Below are 14,161 nucleotides of genomic sequence, written 5' to 3' on the forward strand. Positions count from 1 at the left end.
AAAAAAACAGAGGCAATTTTGCCAAACCAAGTAAAACCGGCAATTTTGACAAACAGAATCAAAGCAAATCTAGCGGTATGAGGGTTATTCAACAGAGGCTCAAATGGAAGTTCGATGTCGATTTCAATAGAGCAACATCTTCGATGACCTCACCCAATTTACTAAGCAAAACTGCTTCTTCTTTGTAGTTTGTTTCAGAGCCCCAGACGTGAACAGAAAGCCATCGACATTTTGAGGACTCTAGTCTCAAATATTTATTGTACCAATCTATAACTCCACTCTTTTCGATACTCATTATCATCAAGTTGTCTTTGACAAAATTAGTAACATGAATCTTTTTTATCTATGGAGCTCAATATAAGATTATATTATTCGTAATATGGCGTAATATGGTGTTATGGAATATGGTCACTAAACTGTGCTAGCTGACGAAGAGCACAAATTACAGAGAAATAAAGTTGCAATAATGTGAAAGGTAGAGCTGACAGCAAAATTATGCAGCAAATGAAGGAATTTATGAGAAAACCTTTTATTCACAATTTCATCCCAATAATTTGCTGTCTCGTATAAAAGTGATGGAGCCTTCTCCAACTTTTCTGCCATAAGTCCACTTCTATAGCTCTCAAAAGATTTGTCGTCAAGAGATTCCTGTTGCAAAGAAATCAATATATTGTCATACATGTATAAGCTCTGTGCGATAAAAGAATGCATGACAAACAATGTCAGCACTCTGATATTTTTCATTTGAACATTGTTAGCATTTATATTAGGCTTAGAATCCGTAGTCTTATTTAAGAAACTCGCAGGAGATTGGAAAATCAAATCAGGTATTGAAGTACCAGTAAATCTCGAAGGCCATTGATGAAGTTGTCTATCCTGCCATGCAAGTGTATCGGACTATATTCCGAGGATTGAACACGAAAGCAATATCCCAAAACACGGTAGATCGTCCTTGGGCCACAGTCAACGACGTAACCAAACTGCACCTTTGTCCTATGGCCAGCACAAGTAGTGAAGTAAATATATCCACGTTTTCACATACTGAGGTTTCGTTGCATGGGGCATTACCTAAGCTGATGGAAGAATGGTTCTTCTATAATTTTGCTGAAAAGATTAATGATGACTTCCAATCTAGTGGATTCAATCCCCACATCTTGTTCGACTAGAAAATAAAGCTGTAGATGCGAACAGAATAAACACATAAAGCAATTCAAGGAGAACTTCTGATCATGCAACTATTAGCAGGAAGGCAAATGACACAATCCTTGTCCCTCAACTCTGCAGGTATAGGTTCAACAGAAAAGGCATCAATAAACATATTTGATATGTCAATCGCCTCCTTTTCAGATAAATTTCCATGGCAGAGGCCCTCAATATATAATTGAAACAATATAATAGTTTTAGTTGTAAGAACAAACAGGTTTTAAAAAAGGCATATCAGAGTTCATCCTGTACTATTAGATAGTAAATTGAGAATTCTTCAATTAATCAGACTGCAGATTAAGAAGACTAGAAGAGGACAAAAAAAAGACAGTAAGTTTCATACTACCCATCTGGTCTGGTTCCCTGAGACATAAGCCTTAGAATAAACCCAATTAAATCAGAAAAAGTAACAGTCGTGAGGCAGAAAAGTTTGTCCACATCCCAGAAGAAAGGTGCCATATTGCAGCTTCTGAAAATTTTCTCCGTCTCCTCCTCAATAGCCTAAACAGTTCAAGGCAAAAGAAAAAAAAAACTCTTACAAGAAAAATAACAGACAAGTAGAACTAAAAAATAATCAACTCTAAAACCCGTCAAAAATTTAATTGAAACTTTGATGAAGCAAGCATAGAAGCATCAGACTATTCCCTTTATCAGCTAAAAGAAAAACACAAAAAATGGTAGTGACTGAGACTCACTGCTTGTAGTAGAATTTTGTTTGTGTACCAGCCCTTAGAGATAAAAGAATTTAAGAAAATATTCTTAAACAGTATGAAAATGAAATTTAACAAAAAAAGTATTTAAAAGGCAATGAAATTTAAACATCCTCAAAAGAAGGAATGGATAAGGCAAATTTCTGAAATCTGAAAATAAAGGCACCCAGTATCCCACTGCATGTGCTGGTAATATTGGATCATGCAGTGAGTAGTAACATCCATTATAAAACAAAAAAATACAAAAAAAGAATTGTCGGTTGATCGTAGACATTTATTGGACTTTGACTTGTGTTTGAATCCAACCATATATTAACTTTATTGGTGCTTTAGAAGATACATTGATCCAAACAGCTCCATATACAGGTTCGGCAAGGGTTCAACAACTAATTCAATTGCTCTATTTATTAATTTTTTTATATTTTTAGCAACACAAACAACAATATATGAGGTGTACAACGAAAGAATGTAGTAGCCAACCCTGACCACTCTCCTATCTCTATTTATAATTGCTCAAGAATTTCAGAACAAATGGCATATCTTAATTTGATCCATACTTGGCGTAAATGTTCTGGTCAAAAGTTCAATATCTTTGATAGCAAGATTGGTAGCTTGTCACTGAAACCATGCAGCCCCAATACAAGCTTACCACCACCAAATGATGACAAAGAAGTTTCCAGTTTAGCTAATCCAGCCTGCACAATTAAAATTAGGGAATAAAACAAATAATGGATCAACTTATCCTTCTTTGACTATGAATAGCAAAAATACGCATTTGCACGGGACACATTGCATGTTGTGTCCATCTTATACCAAAGTTTCAGTAATGGACTGTCAATAATACACTGAGGGAAACTAATATTTGATAGGATTTTTGGCATATTAAAATTTCGAAGCATCATGAGGGATGAAGTCATTCTTCGAAAATAAATGCAAAGACGGGGTAATTTCAGATGGATTTTCTAAAGCTTGAGAAGAGATGGTGAAATATCTTCTTCAATGTATTGGGACCCAAACCATGGCTCATATTGGATGACTGAACTAATAAAAGGACGTAGTATAAACATTTTCATTAATAATATATATTAAACAGAGAGAAGATTAAAGATTTGTGTGTCACATCATTATCAACATCTAAACGGTAAGGCAGGTGAAAAACCAAGAGGCAAGCATATTTTTCATGGTATCAGAGCTAATGGTTATGGTTGAGTAAACTTATAAAGGTATTCAAGGAATGCAGAAAATAGGTAGCATGTTTTAAATTAATTCCTGTTATCTTCTAAAGCTTATTAAAGATACTTCTGTAAGAATTTTTAATAATTAATTGTGATAAGGCGACCAAGGAACGACGGGTGGATTGCAAAAAGGTAGGTCCTAACTTGGTAGAGAGGAAGGAGCCTCCAATCCCAAGGGCACACCTACATGAGCAAGAAAACCTTTAGAACCTCCTAAGCTGTAAGCAGTTGAAAGTTAAAAACTCTAAAGAACGTAGAATCTGATAAGTGTTAAAACAAAGTGTCTAATTGAAAAAGAAACTACTTGATCGCCCGTAAGCCTAGTAGTTTTGGTTAAGGTGGATAGCCAGAAGCCTTAGCTGGGTATAACTGATGAATAGCCAGAAGTCAGTATATTCAAGAAAAGACTTTTATGTCTAGACGTAGGGAGATAGCTATACAGGAATGGTATGCAAACCTTGAGTACCTTGATTTAGCAGAATCAAAACCGACCGTTAAGGAACTAGCTCATAATTTAGCTGTGATATTTGATAGATTAAGCCTTTCCAATAGGGTGAATCTCAAAAATTTTAAGCAAATTCAGGAAGAAGTAGAATCCTTAAAGGAAGAAAATCGGAAATTAGTCAAGGAAATTAAAAATTTGACTAAAGAAGTAGTACAGGATAGGCCTGTAACTGAAAAACAGTTGGAGAAATTAATCTTGCAAATCACTGAACAATATAAGCAAGAAACTAGGCAAGTAGTATTCCTTTCTGAACAATTAAAAAGGAAACTTGATCTAGTAGAGGTGTCATTACAAAAGATAGGAGCTTGGGCCTCTTCATGAGCTATATCAATACACAGGCAACAAGTTCATACAAAGAAGCCCTCCAAGCAACAGAAGCAATAGAAGCTCCTTCTATAGGATTTTGTAGACCTACAGATTATAAAGGTGCTCTTAGTGGAACGGTAGCTGCTATTAAACAAGTCAATACCCAAATTCAGCTTCTAGTTACAATACTTGAGAAGCTTGAGAATTTGGAAGACCGAGTCAAGAATATTGAAGCAAAGACAAAATCAACTGCTGAGGTAACTTTACCAGAAGAAATTATTCAAGAATTATCCCATAAAATCAAAAGTTTATCTCTGAAGGAAAAAGCAAACGAAGGAAGGGGAAAGCTACTTGTGTTCAAAGACCCTTACGAGCTTTTTCAAGAACAAAAGAAGAAATGACTACCAGAACAACGATGAACCCTCCTGTTACTACAAACTTAAGAACAAATACAGACGTTGTACCCCTCTTTGAAGATCAGGCGCGTAACTACAGACAAAATCAGGGAAGGAGATATCTAGTAGGAAGAGCCTTACAAAGGGTAGCACGGAGAATAACAGGAAGAGGACCTTATGCATATACCCTCGAACAACAATTAGACCCTCAAGTACAATTAAGGCAATCCATGCAGGAAAGGGCTGCCCTAGTACCTGCTGAAGTTCTTTATCATTCAAAAAGAGATGATGCACACCATCGTGTGTATATGCATCGATCTGAAGAAGCTATTCTTGTTACAACTAATCAAGTTGACAGGGCTTTTATTCAAGAAGATAGCTTTCACCAGCTACAAAGAAGTGGAATGAGATTTATTCATATGGGGGTAATACAAGTCAGGATTCAAATTCTTCATCGACAAGAAGAAGGGACTTTATTACTTGTGGTGTTTCGTGATAATAGATGGCAAGGAGATCAAGCAATATTTGCCACAATGGAAGTTGATCTTATGCATGGCAGCCAACTAGGGTATGTAATCCCTGATACAATGCTAACTATATCTGATTTTTATCAAAATATACAGATATCTATTTTAACAAGGGGATATGAAGGCTGGAGAAATGGCGAAGCTAATATTCTTATTACTCGAGGAATGGTTGGGCGATTATCCAACACACCGAATGTTGGATTTGCATATGAAGTCCAAAATGTTGTGGATTATCTTACGAGCCATGGAGTCAGAGCGTTACCTGGAAGACGATATAATACAAGAGAATTTATGGGGCAAAACTGGATTATTAGACCATCAACGATCAATATTCCATTACAACCGACAGAGGTAACCACTAATAATCTTATTGATGGCAGGATTTCACTTCATTTTGAAAATTATCAAGCAACAAGGACACCAACACCACCAGACTACAATTCCATTGATCAAGAGAATAGTAATGATGATGAAGAAGAAAGGATGCATCTAGTGGTTGTTCTAGTCGCTGAACAAGACATTCTAGTTGCTGAACCAGAAGAGGTTCTCTATATCAAAAAGAGAAGTGCAACAGCTAAAACACCAAAAAGGGCATCAAAAGGAGCAGCTGGATATGACCTGGCTATTGATCAAGATTATAGTATTCCTCCACGAGGGCAAGAATTGTTGAGCACTGGTGTCAGTATAAAAGTTCCTGAAGGCACTTATGCAAGAATAGCACCATGCTCAAGTTATGCTATTCAAGGAATTATCATAAGAGCTGGAGTTATTGATTCAGATTACAGAGGTGAAGTAAAGATTTTAGCACATAATTTCTCTGACAATACTTTGTTCCTCAAAGCAGGTGAATACATAGCACAAATAATTTTGGAGTAATGCAAAATTCCAATGGTTATGCCTGTTCTAGAATTAGATATGACCTCCAGAGGAGAAGAAGGCTTTGGCTCAACAACTATTGACAAGGAACAAAGAATAGCAGAAACAGAAGCAAGAAGAAATCAACTATTACAAGCCAGAAAACAAAAGCAACAAATTCCTCCTGACAAAGGAAGATCTTCACGAACTGCAAAGCAATACAGAAAAGAGATTGGATTAAAATATTTTACATCTGAAAACATTTGGGATCTACTTCAACCCCATACTTCTGAGACTCTTGAAGAACCTGAGTATATTGAATTCTTGGCAAAGAATAATTTTTTATGTGTTAGTCAGAAGGATGCAGATGATATAGTGGATGATGATTATATCCAATATTTGCAATATTTAATGCTGCAAACTGATGCTCCATAATCTGATACTTCTATTTCTACTGATGAATTTACTAATCCTTTCACAGCAGTAGGTGGTGGGGAAAGTAGTAGCACAACACCACAATCTCAACACTTATCTGAGCAGCTCCTTGCTGTAGGAAAAGAAGTAGAAGGAAATGATTGGCTCATGGATTATCCTCAATTACAGCAATTATCTGAGCAGATTTATTCTCAGGAAGCGGTTTCTCAATATAGGCCACCTGTTGATACTACAATGAATCCAGTTGGCTACCCTCCTACAAGGCCAAAACCTGAGCCTTTAAGTATTGCTAAAGAGCCATCGCAAGTCTACAAGGATAAAGGACGCTTTAAAGCAAACAATACTTCTGAATGGTGGAATTTACCGTCAACACAACAACAGACAGGAGCAATATTAACCCTCCCAACACAATTGGGGAAGATTGAAGATGTATTCCTACGATGGGAAGCTATCACTAAGAACGTTGTTGCCCTTCAAAATTTTGCTGACACTCAGGATAAAGCTGATTTTATCGAAAACTTATTGGGAGAATCCGAAAGGCTCACATGGAGTTAGTGGCGAATGACTTTTCCTAATGAGTATGCTGAGTTAGTTAAATCAGCTGATGGACGAAATGGTACGCAAAATCTAATCTCTCAAATTAGACGCATATTTATTCTTGAAGATCCCTTTCAAGGATCCACTGATATGCAAGATAGAGCGTACCGAGATTTGGAAAGACTAACCTGTTTACAAGTCAAAAATATTATCCCTTTCATGAATGAATATGTGAATTTGGCTGCAAAAACAGGGCATTTATTTACAGGTCCGGAATTATCAGAAAAATTCTGGTTAAAATTACCAGGAGACCTTGGCAAAAGAATAAAAGGAGCTTTTGAGGAAATGTACCTAGGTAATACCATGGGAGTACATCCTCGTATTTTTTTTGCATACAGGTATTTAGAAGAGGAATGCAAGAAAGCTGTCTTTAGCAGGTCATTAAAAGACTGGTCATTCTGCAATCAAATTCCTATACCTGGCTATTATCAGGATTCAAAAAGGCGATATGGAGTTCGAAAATCAACCACTTATAAAGGCAAGCCACATCAGTCTCATGCTCGTATAGAAAAGAAGAAGCATTTAATACGAAACAAAAAGTGCAAGTGTTTTCTCTGCGGAGAAAAAGGCCACTTTGCTAGAGACTGTCCAAGAGAATACAAAAACACAAAAAGAGTTGCTATGTTCGGTACAAGAAGGAGATGAGCAGTCAGATGCAATATATAGTATCTCTGAGGGGGAAGATAACCAGGTATTATCCTTAGCAACAGAATACTTGTGTGTTTTTATGGAAACAAAAAACTGTTATATGATAGGGAAAACTAGAGGATGGCAACCAATGGTTCGAGTATCAAAAGAACAACATGATTGCATTCCTATATGGTTAATAAATGATGATATTCCATTTCCCTATGAAAAATGTCATTGCTGCAAGCGGGAGACCATGAGGAAGCATCGAGCACATTGCACTCTTTGCCGAATAACAACATGCGGTATGTGTTCAGACAATTATTTTAACATGAACATACCTGTGCAAAGAACTGTATCTCTCCCTTATAATCCCACAAGTCTAATCAAGGAACAACAAGTTTATATAGCATGGGCAGAAGCAGAAATAACTAGATTGCAGCAAGAAGTTGAAGCATCTCATGCAATGATGGAATTACTAATTGATCAAATAAGAAAGGAATTCTTAACGGAAAAAGAAGAGCTTCTCCGACAAGCCTCTGCCGAAAAGCTTGAGGTTGATACTGAAAATGAAGAATTAAGATTCAAGATAGATGCTCTAGAGTTATAAAATGGAGATCTGAAGACATTATTGCAAAAACAAAATGAAGAAGTCAACATGTTTATCTCAGAAGGAAGAGAAAAGGCATTCTCAGTTGAAGAAGCTTCTCTATCAAAGAAAAGGACAAATGGGCTCTTCAATCTTGAAGTTGAAATATATATTCCAGGTATCAAGGAATTTAAAGTAAATGCTATTCTTGATACAGGAGCAACCACATGTTGCATAGATCAAACTTCCGTTCCAGCTGAAGCTATAGAAGACAATACTTTCATAGTAAATTTCAAAACAACATCAAATAAAAAGCTAAAATATGGAAGTATGAAAATTGGGGAGCATTCCTTCAGGATACCATATACTTATGTCTTTCCCTTATCTATTGGAGGCAATATTACAATGATTCTTGGCTGTAATTTTATCAGATCCCTTTATGGAGGCATTCGAATCGAAGGAGATGAGGTAACATTTTATAAAAATATTACCACAATCAAAACTCACCAAAATGTTATTTCAGTATCAGCAATTGAAGAACTTGATCTAGAAGAAGAAGAGTACTATCAAATAAAAGAGCAAGTCTGCACATGGCAAAATGGTACTCATAATGAAGGAATCATTAAGGAATTATCTGATACAGGATATATTGGCAATAACCCTATGAAGTACTGGTCGAAGAATCAAATCAAATGTACATTAGATATCAAGAATCCAGATTTAACCATTGAAGACAGGCCTCTAAAGCATGTTACTCCGCAAATGCAAGATTCATTTAAACGACATGTCAAGGCCCTCTTAGACCTGAAGGTTATTAGGCCAAGTAAGAGCAGACATCGTACCACTGCTATTATAGTTCACTCAGGAACTACTATAGATCCTGCAACAAAGAGAGAAATCAAAGGCAAAGAAAGAATGGTCTTCAATTACAAGAGGCTAAATGACAATACTCATAAAGACCAGTATAGCCTTCCAGGGATTAATACAATCATTAAGCAAATTGGGGGAAGCAAAATCTATTCTAAATTTGACTTAAAGTCTGGATTTCATCAAATTGCTATGGACCCAAGTTCTGTTGAATGGACTGCCTTTTGTGTGCCCGATGGATTGTATGAATGGCTAGTCATGTCATTCGGACTCAAAAATGCTCCGACTATTTTCCAGAGGAAAATGGATAATTGTTTCAAAGGTACGGAGACATTTTTAGCTGTTTATATTGATGATATACTTGTTTTCTCCAAAACAGAAGAGGAACATAAGAATCACCTAAAGGTTATGCTCGAGATATGCAGAGCAAATGGGTTAGTACTTAACCCTACCAAAATGAAGATAGGAAGTCCAAACATTGAATTTCTTGGTGCATCTATTGGACAATTTACAATTAAACTTCAGTCTCATATAATTTAAAGATATCTAATTTCAATGAGCAAGAGCTCTCCACTACCAAGGGTCTTCGATCTTTGTTAGGCTTGCTAAATTATGCCAGAAGCTATATTCCCAACCTTGGAAAATTATTAAGTCCATTGTATTCAAAGACAAGCCCAACTGGAGAGAAGAGAATGAATTCTCAAGACCTGGAACTTATTAGAAAGATCAAAAGGATGATTAATGAGTTGCCTGATCTCTCAATTCCACCAGAGGATTGTTATATTATTATTGAGACTGATGGTTGCATGGAAGATTGGGGAGGAATATGCAAATGGAAGCTAAAAAAGTATGATCCAGCCTCAGAAGAAAAAATATGTGCCTATTCTAGTGGCAAATACTCTCCCCTGAAATCCACTATTGATGCCGAGATCCATGCCGTAATGAATAGCCTTAATAGCTTCAAAATATATTATCTGGATAAAACGGAATTAATGATCCGCACCGATTGCCAAGCTATTATAAGCTTCTTTAACAAATCCGCTCGAAACAAACAATCTCGAGTCAGATGCGTGACTTTCACTGACTTCATTACTGGACTTGGCATGGAGATCCAATTTCAGCATATAAATGGTAAAGATAATTTTTTAGCTGACGCACTTTCTCGACTTGTTTGCTCTTTAATAGGTCCATGGACTCCCTCGGAGAAGGATCTTCTGCTACTAGCTCAGATCGAGGAAGTACTGCTACAGATCCAGGCCAAACCCAATTCAATGGCATCCCAACACCTAGCGGGCCTTATGATCTCCTTCAACAATATGAAGAATTGGCCTGCTACGGAGCAAAAACTGGCATCTTCAATCCCGAAGAACTTGACAAACGATCACATATGGCCGACATCGAATGGACAGCAATTAAACGCATCCTCAGCAGCATCAGAGAACTTGAGCTTATCTGCCAGCTCAAAGAAGCCGACTTTCACAAAATAGGCCACTACCAAGGAAAAGGAACCTATTGGCAAAAAGCATTACCAGCTGTTAACACGGCAATGATCGAATTATTCAAAGCATTCATCAGTATGCAACACGTCGCACAGTTAATCAATGACAACCCACCATGAATGACATAAAGGAGCATGGTGAGCCCAGAGAATCCAAAAGCTTTATTCCCATCATGGATTGAGCCACGGGTAGCCGTCCATGTGTTAATATTGATAAGGTTTCCCAGTCAGCACTTTAATAATAGAAGCTTTTTGAGTTGTAAAGGGTCAAAAGATAAGATTCGCATGAATGATGATGGGGCGCCATGAGCACCCAGTTCATCGAAATCTTCTCTATAAAACCCTCAGTCTAGTTTCATTGCAAGAAATCAAGCGCTCTACGCTACAAGTCTTACTCTGAATATTTGTAAGTCAGTTTCCTTTCTCGCAAAACTTAGTCTTGTATTTCTTACTAGTGTCTAGTACATTATCTAAGTTTGTGAAAAAGAAGCCAAGTTTTTTTTTTCGAATTCAATATACTCAGGTTCTTCAAGTGTCTCGGAAGTATGGGGTTGAAGTAGATCCCAAATGTTTTCAGATGTAAAATATTTTAATCCAATCGCTTTTCAGTATTGCTTTGCAGTTCGTGAGGATCTTCCTTTGTCAGGAGGAATTTGTTGCTTTTGTTTTCTGGCTTGTAATAGTTGATTTCTTCTTGCTTCTGTTTCTGCTATTCTTTGTTCCTTGTCAATAGTTGTTGAGCCAAGCCTTCTTCTCCTCTGGAGGTCATATCTAATTCTAGAACAGGCATAACCATTGGGGTTTTGCAGCACTCCAAAATTATTTGTGCTATGTATTCACCTGCTTTGAAAAACAAAGTATTGTCAGAGAAATTATGTGCTAAAATCTTTACTTCACCTCTGTAATCTGAATCAATAACTCCAGCTCCTATGATAATTCCTTGAATAGCATAACTTGAGCGTGGTGCTATTCTTGCATAAGTGCCTTCAGGAACTTTTATACTGACACCAGTGCTCAACAATTCTTGCCCTCGTGGAGGAATACTATAATCTTGATCAATAGCCAGGTCATATCCAACTGCTCCTTTTGATGCCCTTTTTGGTGTTTTAGCTGTTGCACTTCTCTTTTTGATATAGAGAATCACTTCTGGTTCAGCAACTAGAATGTCTTGTTCAGCGACTAGAACAGCCACTAGATGCATCCTTTCTTCTTCATCATCATTACTATTCTCTTGATCAATGGAATTGTAGTCTGGTGGTGTTGGTGTCCTTGTTGCTTGATAATTTTCAAAATGAAGTGAAATCCTGCCATCAATAAGATTATTAGTGGTTACCTCTGTCGGTTGTAATGGAATATTGATCGTTGATGGTCTAATAATCCAGTTTTGCCCCATAAATTCTCTTGTATTATATCGTCTTCCAGGTAACGCTTTGACTCCATGGCTCGTAAAATAATCCACAACATTTTGGACTTCATATGCAAATCCAACATTCGGTGTGTTGGATAATCGCCCAACCATTCCTCGAGTAATAAGAATATTAGCTTCGCCATTTCTCCAGCCTTCATATCCCCTTGCTAAAATAGATATCTGTATATTTTGATAAAAATCAGATATAGTTAGCATTGTATCAGGGATTACATACACTAGTTGGCTGTCATGCGTAAGATCAACTTCCATTGTGGCAAATATTGCTTGATCTCCTTGCCATCTATTATCACGAAACACCACAAGTAATAAAGTCCCTTCTTCTTGTCGATGAAGAATTTGAATCCTGACTTGTATTACCCCCATATGAATAAATCTCATTCCACTTCTTTGTAGCTGGTGAAAGCTATCTTCTTGAATAAAAGCCCTGTCAACTTGATTAGTTGTAACAAGAATAGCTTCTTCAGATCGATGCATATACACACGATGGTGTGCATCATCTCTTCTTGAATGATAAAGAACTTCAGCAGGTACTAGGGTAGCCCTTTCCTGCATGGATTGCCTTAATTGTACTTGAGGGTCTAATTATTGTTCGAGGGTATATGCATAAGGTCCTCTTCCTGTTATTCTCCGTGCTACCCTTTGTAAGGCTCTTCCTGCTAGATATCTCCTTCTCTGATTTTGTCTGTAGTTACGCACCTGATCTTCAAAGAGGGGTACACCGTCTGTATTTGTTCTTAAGTTTGTAGTAACAGGAGGGTTCATCGTTGTTTTGGTAGTCATTTCTTCTTTTGTTCTTGAAAAAGCTCGTAAGGGTCTTTGAACACAAGTAGCTTTCCCCTTCCTTCGTTTGCTTTTTCCTTCAGAGATAAACTTTTGATTTTATGGGATAATTCTTGAATAATTTCTTCTGGTAAAGTTACCTCAGCAGTTGATTTTGTCTTTGCTTCAATATTCTTGACTCGGTCTTCCAAATTCTCAAGCTTCTCAAGTATTGTAACTAGAAGCTGAATTTGGGTATTGGCTTGTTTAATAGCAGCTACCGTTCCACTAAGAGCACCTTTATAATCTGTAGGTCTACAAAATCCTATAGAAGGAGCTTCTATTGCTTCTGTTGCTTGGAGGGTGTCTTTGTATGAACTTGTTGCCTGTGTATTGATATAGCTCATGAAGAGGCCCAAGCTCCTATCTTTTGTAATGACACCTCTACTAGATCAAGTTTCCTTTTTAATTGTTCAGAAAGAAATACTACTTGCCTAGTTTCTTGCTTATATTGTTCAGTGATTTGCAAGATTAATTTCTCCAACTGTTTTTCAGTTACAGGCCTATCCTGTACTACTTCTTTAGTCAAATTTTTAATTTCCTTGACTAATTTCCGATTTTCTTCCTTTAAGGATTCTACTTCTTCCTGAATTTGCTTAAAATTTTTGAGATTCACCCTATTGGAAAGGCTTAATCTATCACATATCACAGCTAAATTATGAGCTAGTTCCTTAACGGTTGGTTTTGATTCTGCTAAATCAAGGTACTCAAGGTTTGCAGTAGGTGCCTTTGCATACCATTCCTGTATAGCTATCTCCCAACGTCTAGACATAAAAGTCTTTTCTCGAATATACTGACTTCTGGCTATTCATCAGTTATACCCAGCTAAGCCTTCTGGCTATCCACCTTAACCAAAACTACTAGGCTTACGGGCGATCAAGTAGTTTCTTTTTCAATTAGACACTATGTTTTAACACTTATCAGATTCTACGTTCTTTAGAGTTTTTAACTTTCAACTGCTTACAGCTTAGGAGGTTCTAAAGATTTTCTTGCTCATGTAGGTGTGCCCTTGGGATTGGAGGCTCCTTCCTCTCTACCAAGTTAGGACCTACCCTTTTGCAATCCATCCGTCGTTCATCGGTTGCCTTATCACAATTGATTATTAAAAATTCCTACAGAAGTATGTTTAATAAGTTTTAGAAGATAACAGGAATTAATTTAAAACAAGCTACCTATTTTCTGTATTCCTTGAATACCTTTATAAGTTTACTCAACCATAACCATTAGCTCTGATACCATGAAAAAAAAACGTGGCTTCTTTTTCACAAACTTAGATAATGTACAAGACACTAGTAAGAAATACAAGACTAAGTTTTGCGAGAAAGGAAACTGACTTACAAATATTCAGAGTAAGACTTGTAGCGTAGAGCGCTTGATGTCTTGCAATGAAACTAGACTGAGGGTTTTATAGAGAAGATTTCGATGAACTGGGTGCTCATGGCGCCCCATCATCATTCATGCGAATCTTATCTTTTGACCCTTTACAACTCAAAAAGCTTCTATTATTAAAGTGCTGACTGGGAAACCTTATCAATATTAACACATGGACGGCTACCCGTGGCTC

At 36.9% G+C, this 14,161-nt stretch overlaps 2 protein-coding genes across 2 annotated transcripts; both read right to left on the minus strand.

Moving 5' to 3' along the window:
- Window positions 1-405: 405 nt before the first annotated feature.
- LOC122055899 (nardilysin-like) lies at window positions 406-3,257 on the minus strand. The gene is made up of 4 exons (XM_042617580.1): window positions 2,471-3,257; window positions 1,069-1,704; window positions 840-993; window positions 406-648 (listed from the first exon to the last, which is right to left on the minus strand). Exons 2-4 carry the CDS (start codon window positions 1,200-1,202, stop codon window positions 412-414), a joined length of 525 nt encoding a protein of 174 aa, XP_042473514.1. The 5' UTR covers window positions 1,203-1,704; window positions 2,471-3,257; the 3' UTR covers window positions 406-411.
- A 7,504-nt stretch (window positions 3,258-10,761) lies between these two features.
- On the minus strand, window positions 10,762-14,124 carry LOC122055897. Its single transcript, XM_042617578.1, has 2 exons — window positions 13,936-14,124; window positions 10,762-12,923 (listed from the first exon to the last, which is right to left on the minus strand). Exon 2 carries the CDS (start codon window positions 12,328-12,330, stop codon window positions 11,059-11,061), a length of 1,272 nt encoding a protein of 423 aa, XP_042473512.1. The 5' UTR covers window positions 12,331-12,923; window positions 13,936-14,124; the 3' UTR covers window positions 10,762-11,058.
- Window positions 14,125-14,161: the final 37 nt, after the last annotated feature.

The sequence above is a fragment of the Zingiber officinale genome, chromosome 3B (assembly GCF_018446385.1).
Source record: "Zingiber officinale cultivar Zhangliang chromosome 3B, Zo_v1.1, whole genome shotgun sequence".
In the NCBI taxonomy this organism is placed as follows: domain Eukaryota; kingdom Viridiplantae; phylum Streptophyta; class Magnoliopsida; order Zingiberales; family Zingiberaceae; genus Zingiber; species Zingiber officinale.

Coding starts and splice junctions, on each gene's coding strand:
- LOC122055899 (XM_042617580.1), bottom strand. CDS start 1,202: ATGTGTTTATTCTGTTCGCATCTACAGCTTTATTTTCTAGTCGAACAA. Junction 994..1,068: donor CCATTCTTCCATCAGCTTAG/GTAATGCCCCAT, acceptor TGCTGGCCATAG/GACAAAGGTGCAGTTTGGTT. Junction 649..839: donor ATGGCCTTCGAGATTTACTG/GTACTTCAATAC, acceptor TCTTTGCAACAG/GAATCTCTTGACGACAAATC.
- LOC122055897 (XM_042617578.1), bottom strand. CDS start 12,330: ATGCAGGAAAGGGCTACCCTAGTACCTGCTGAAGTTCTTTATCATTCA.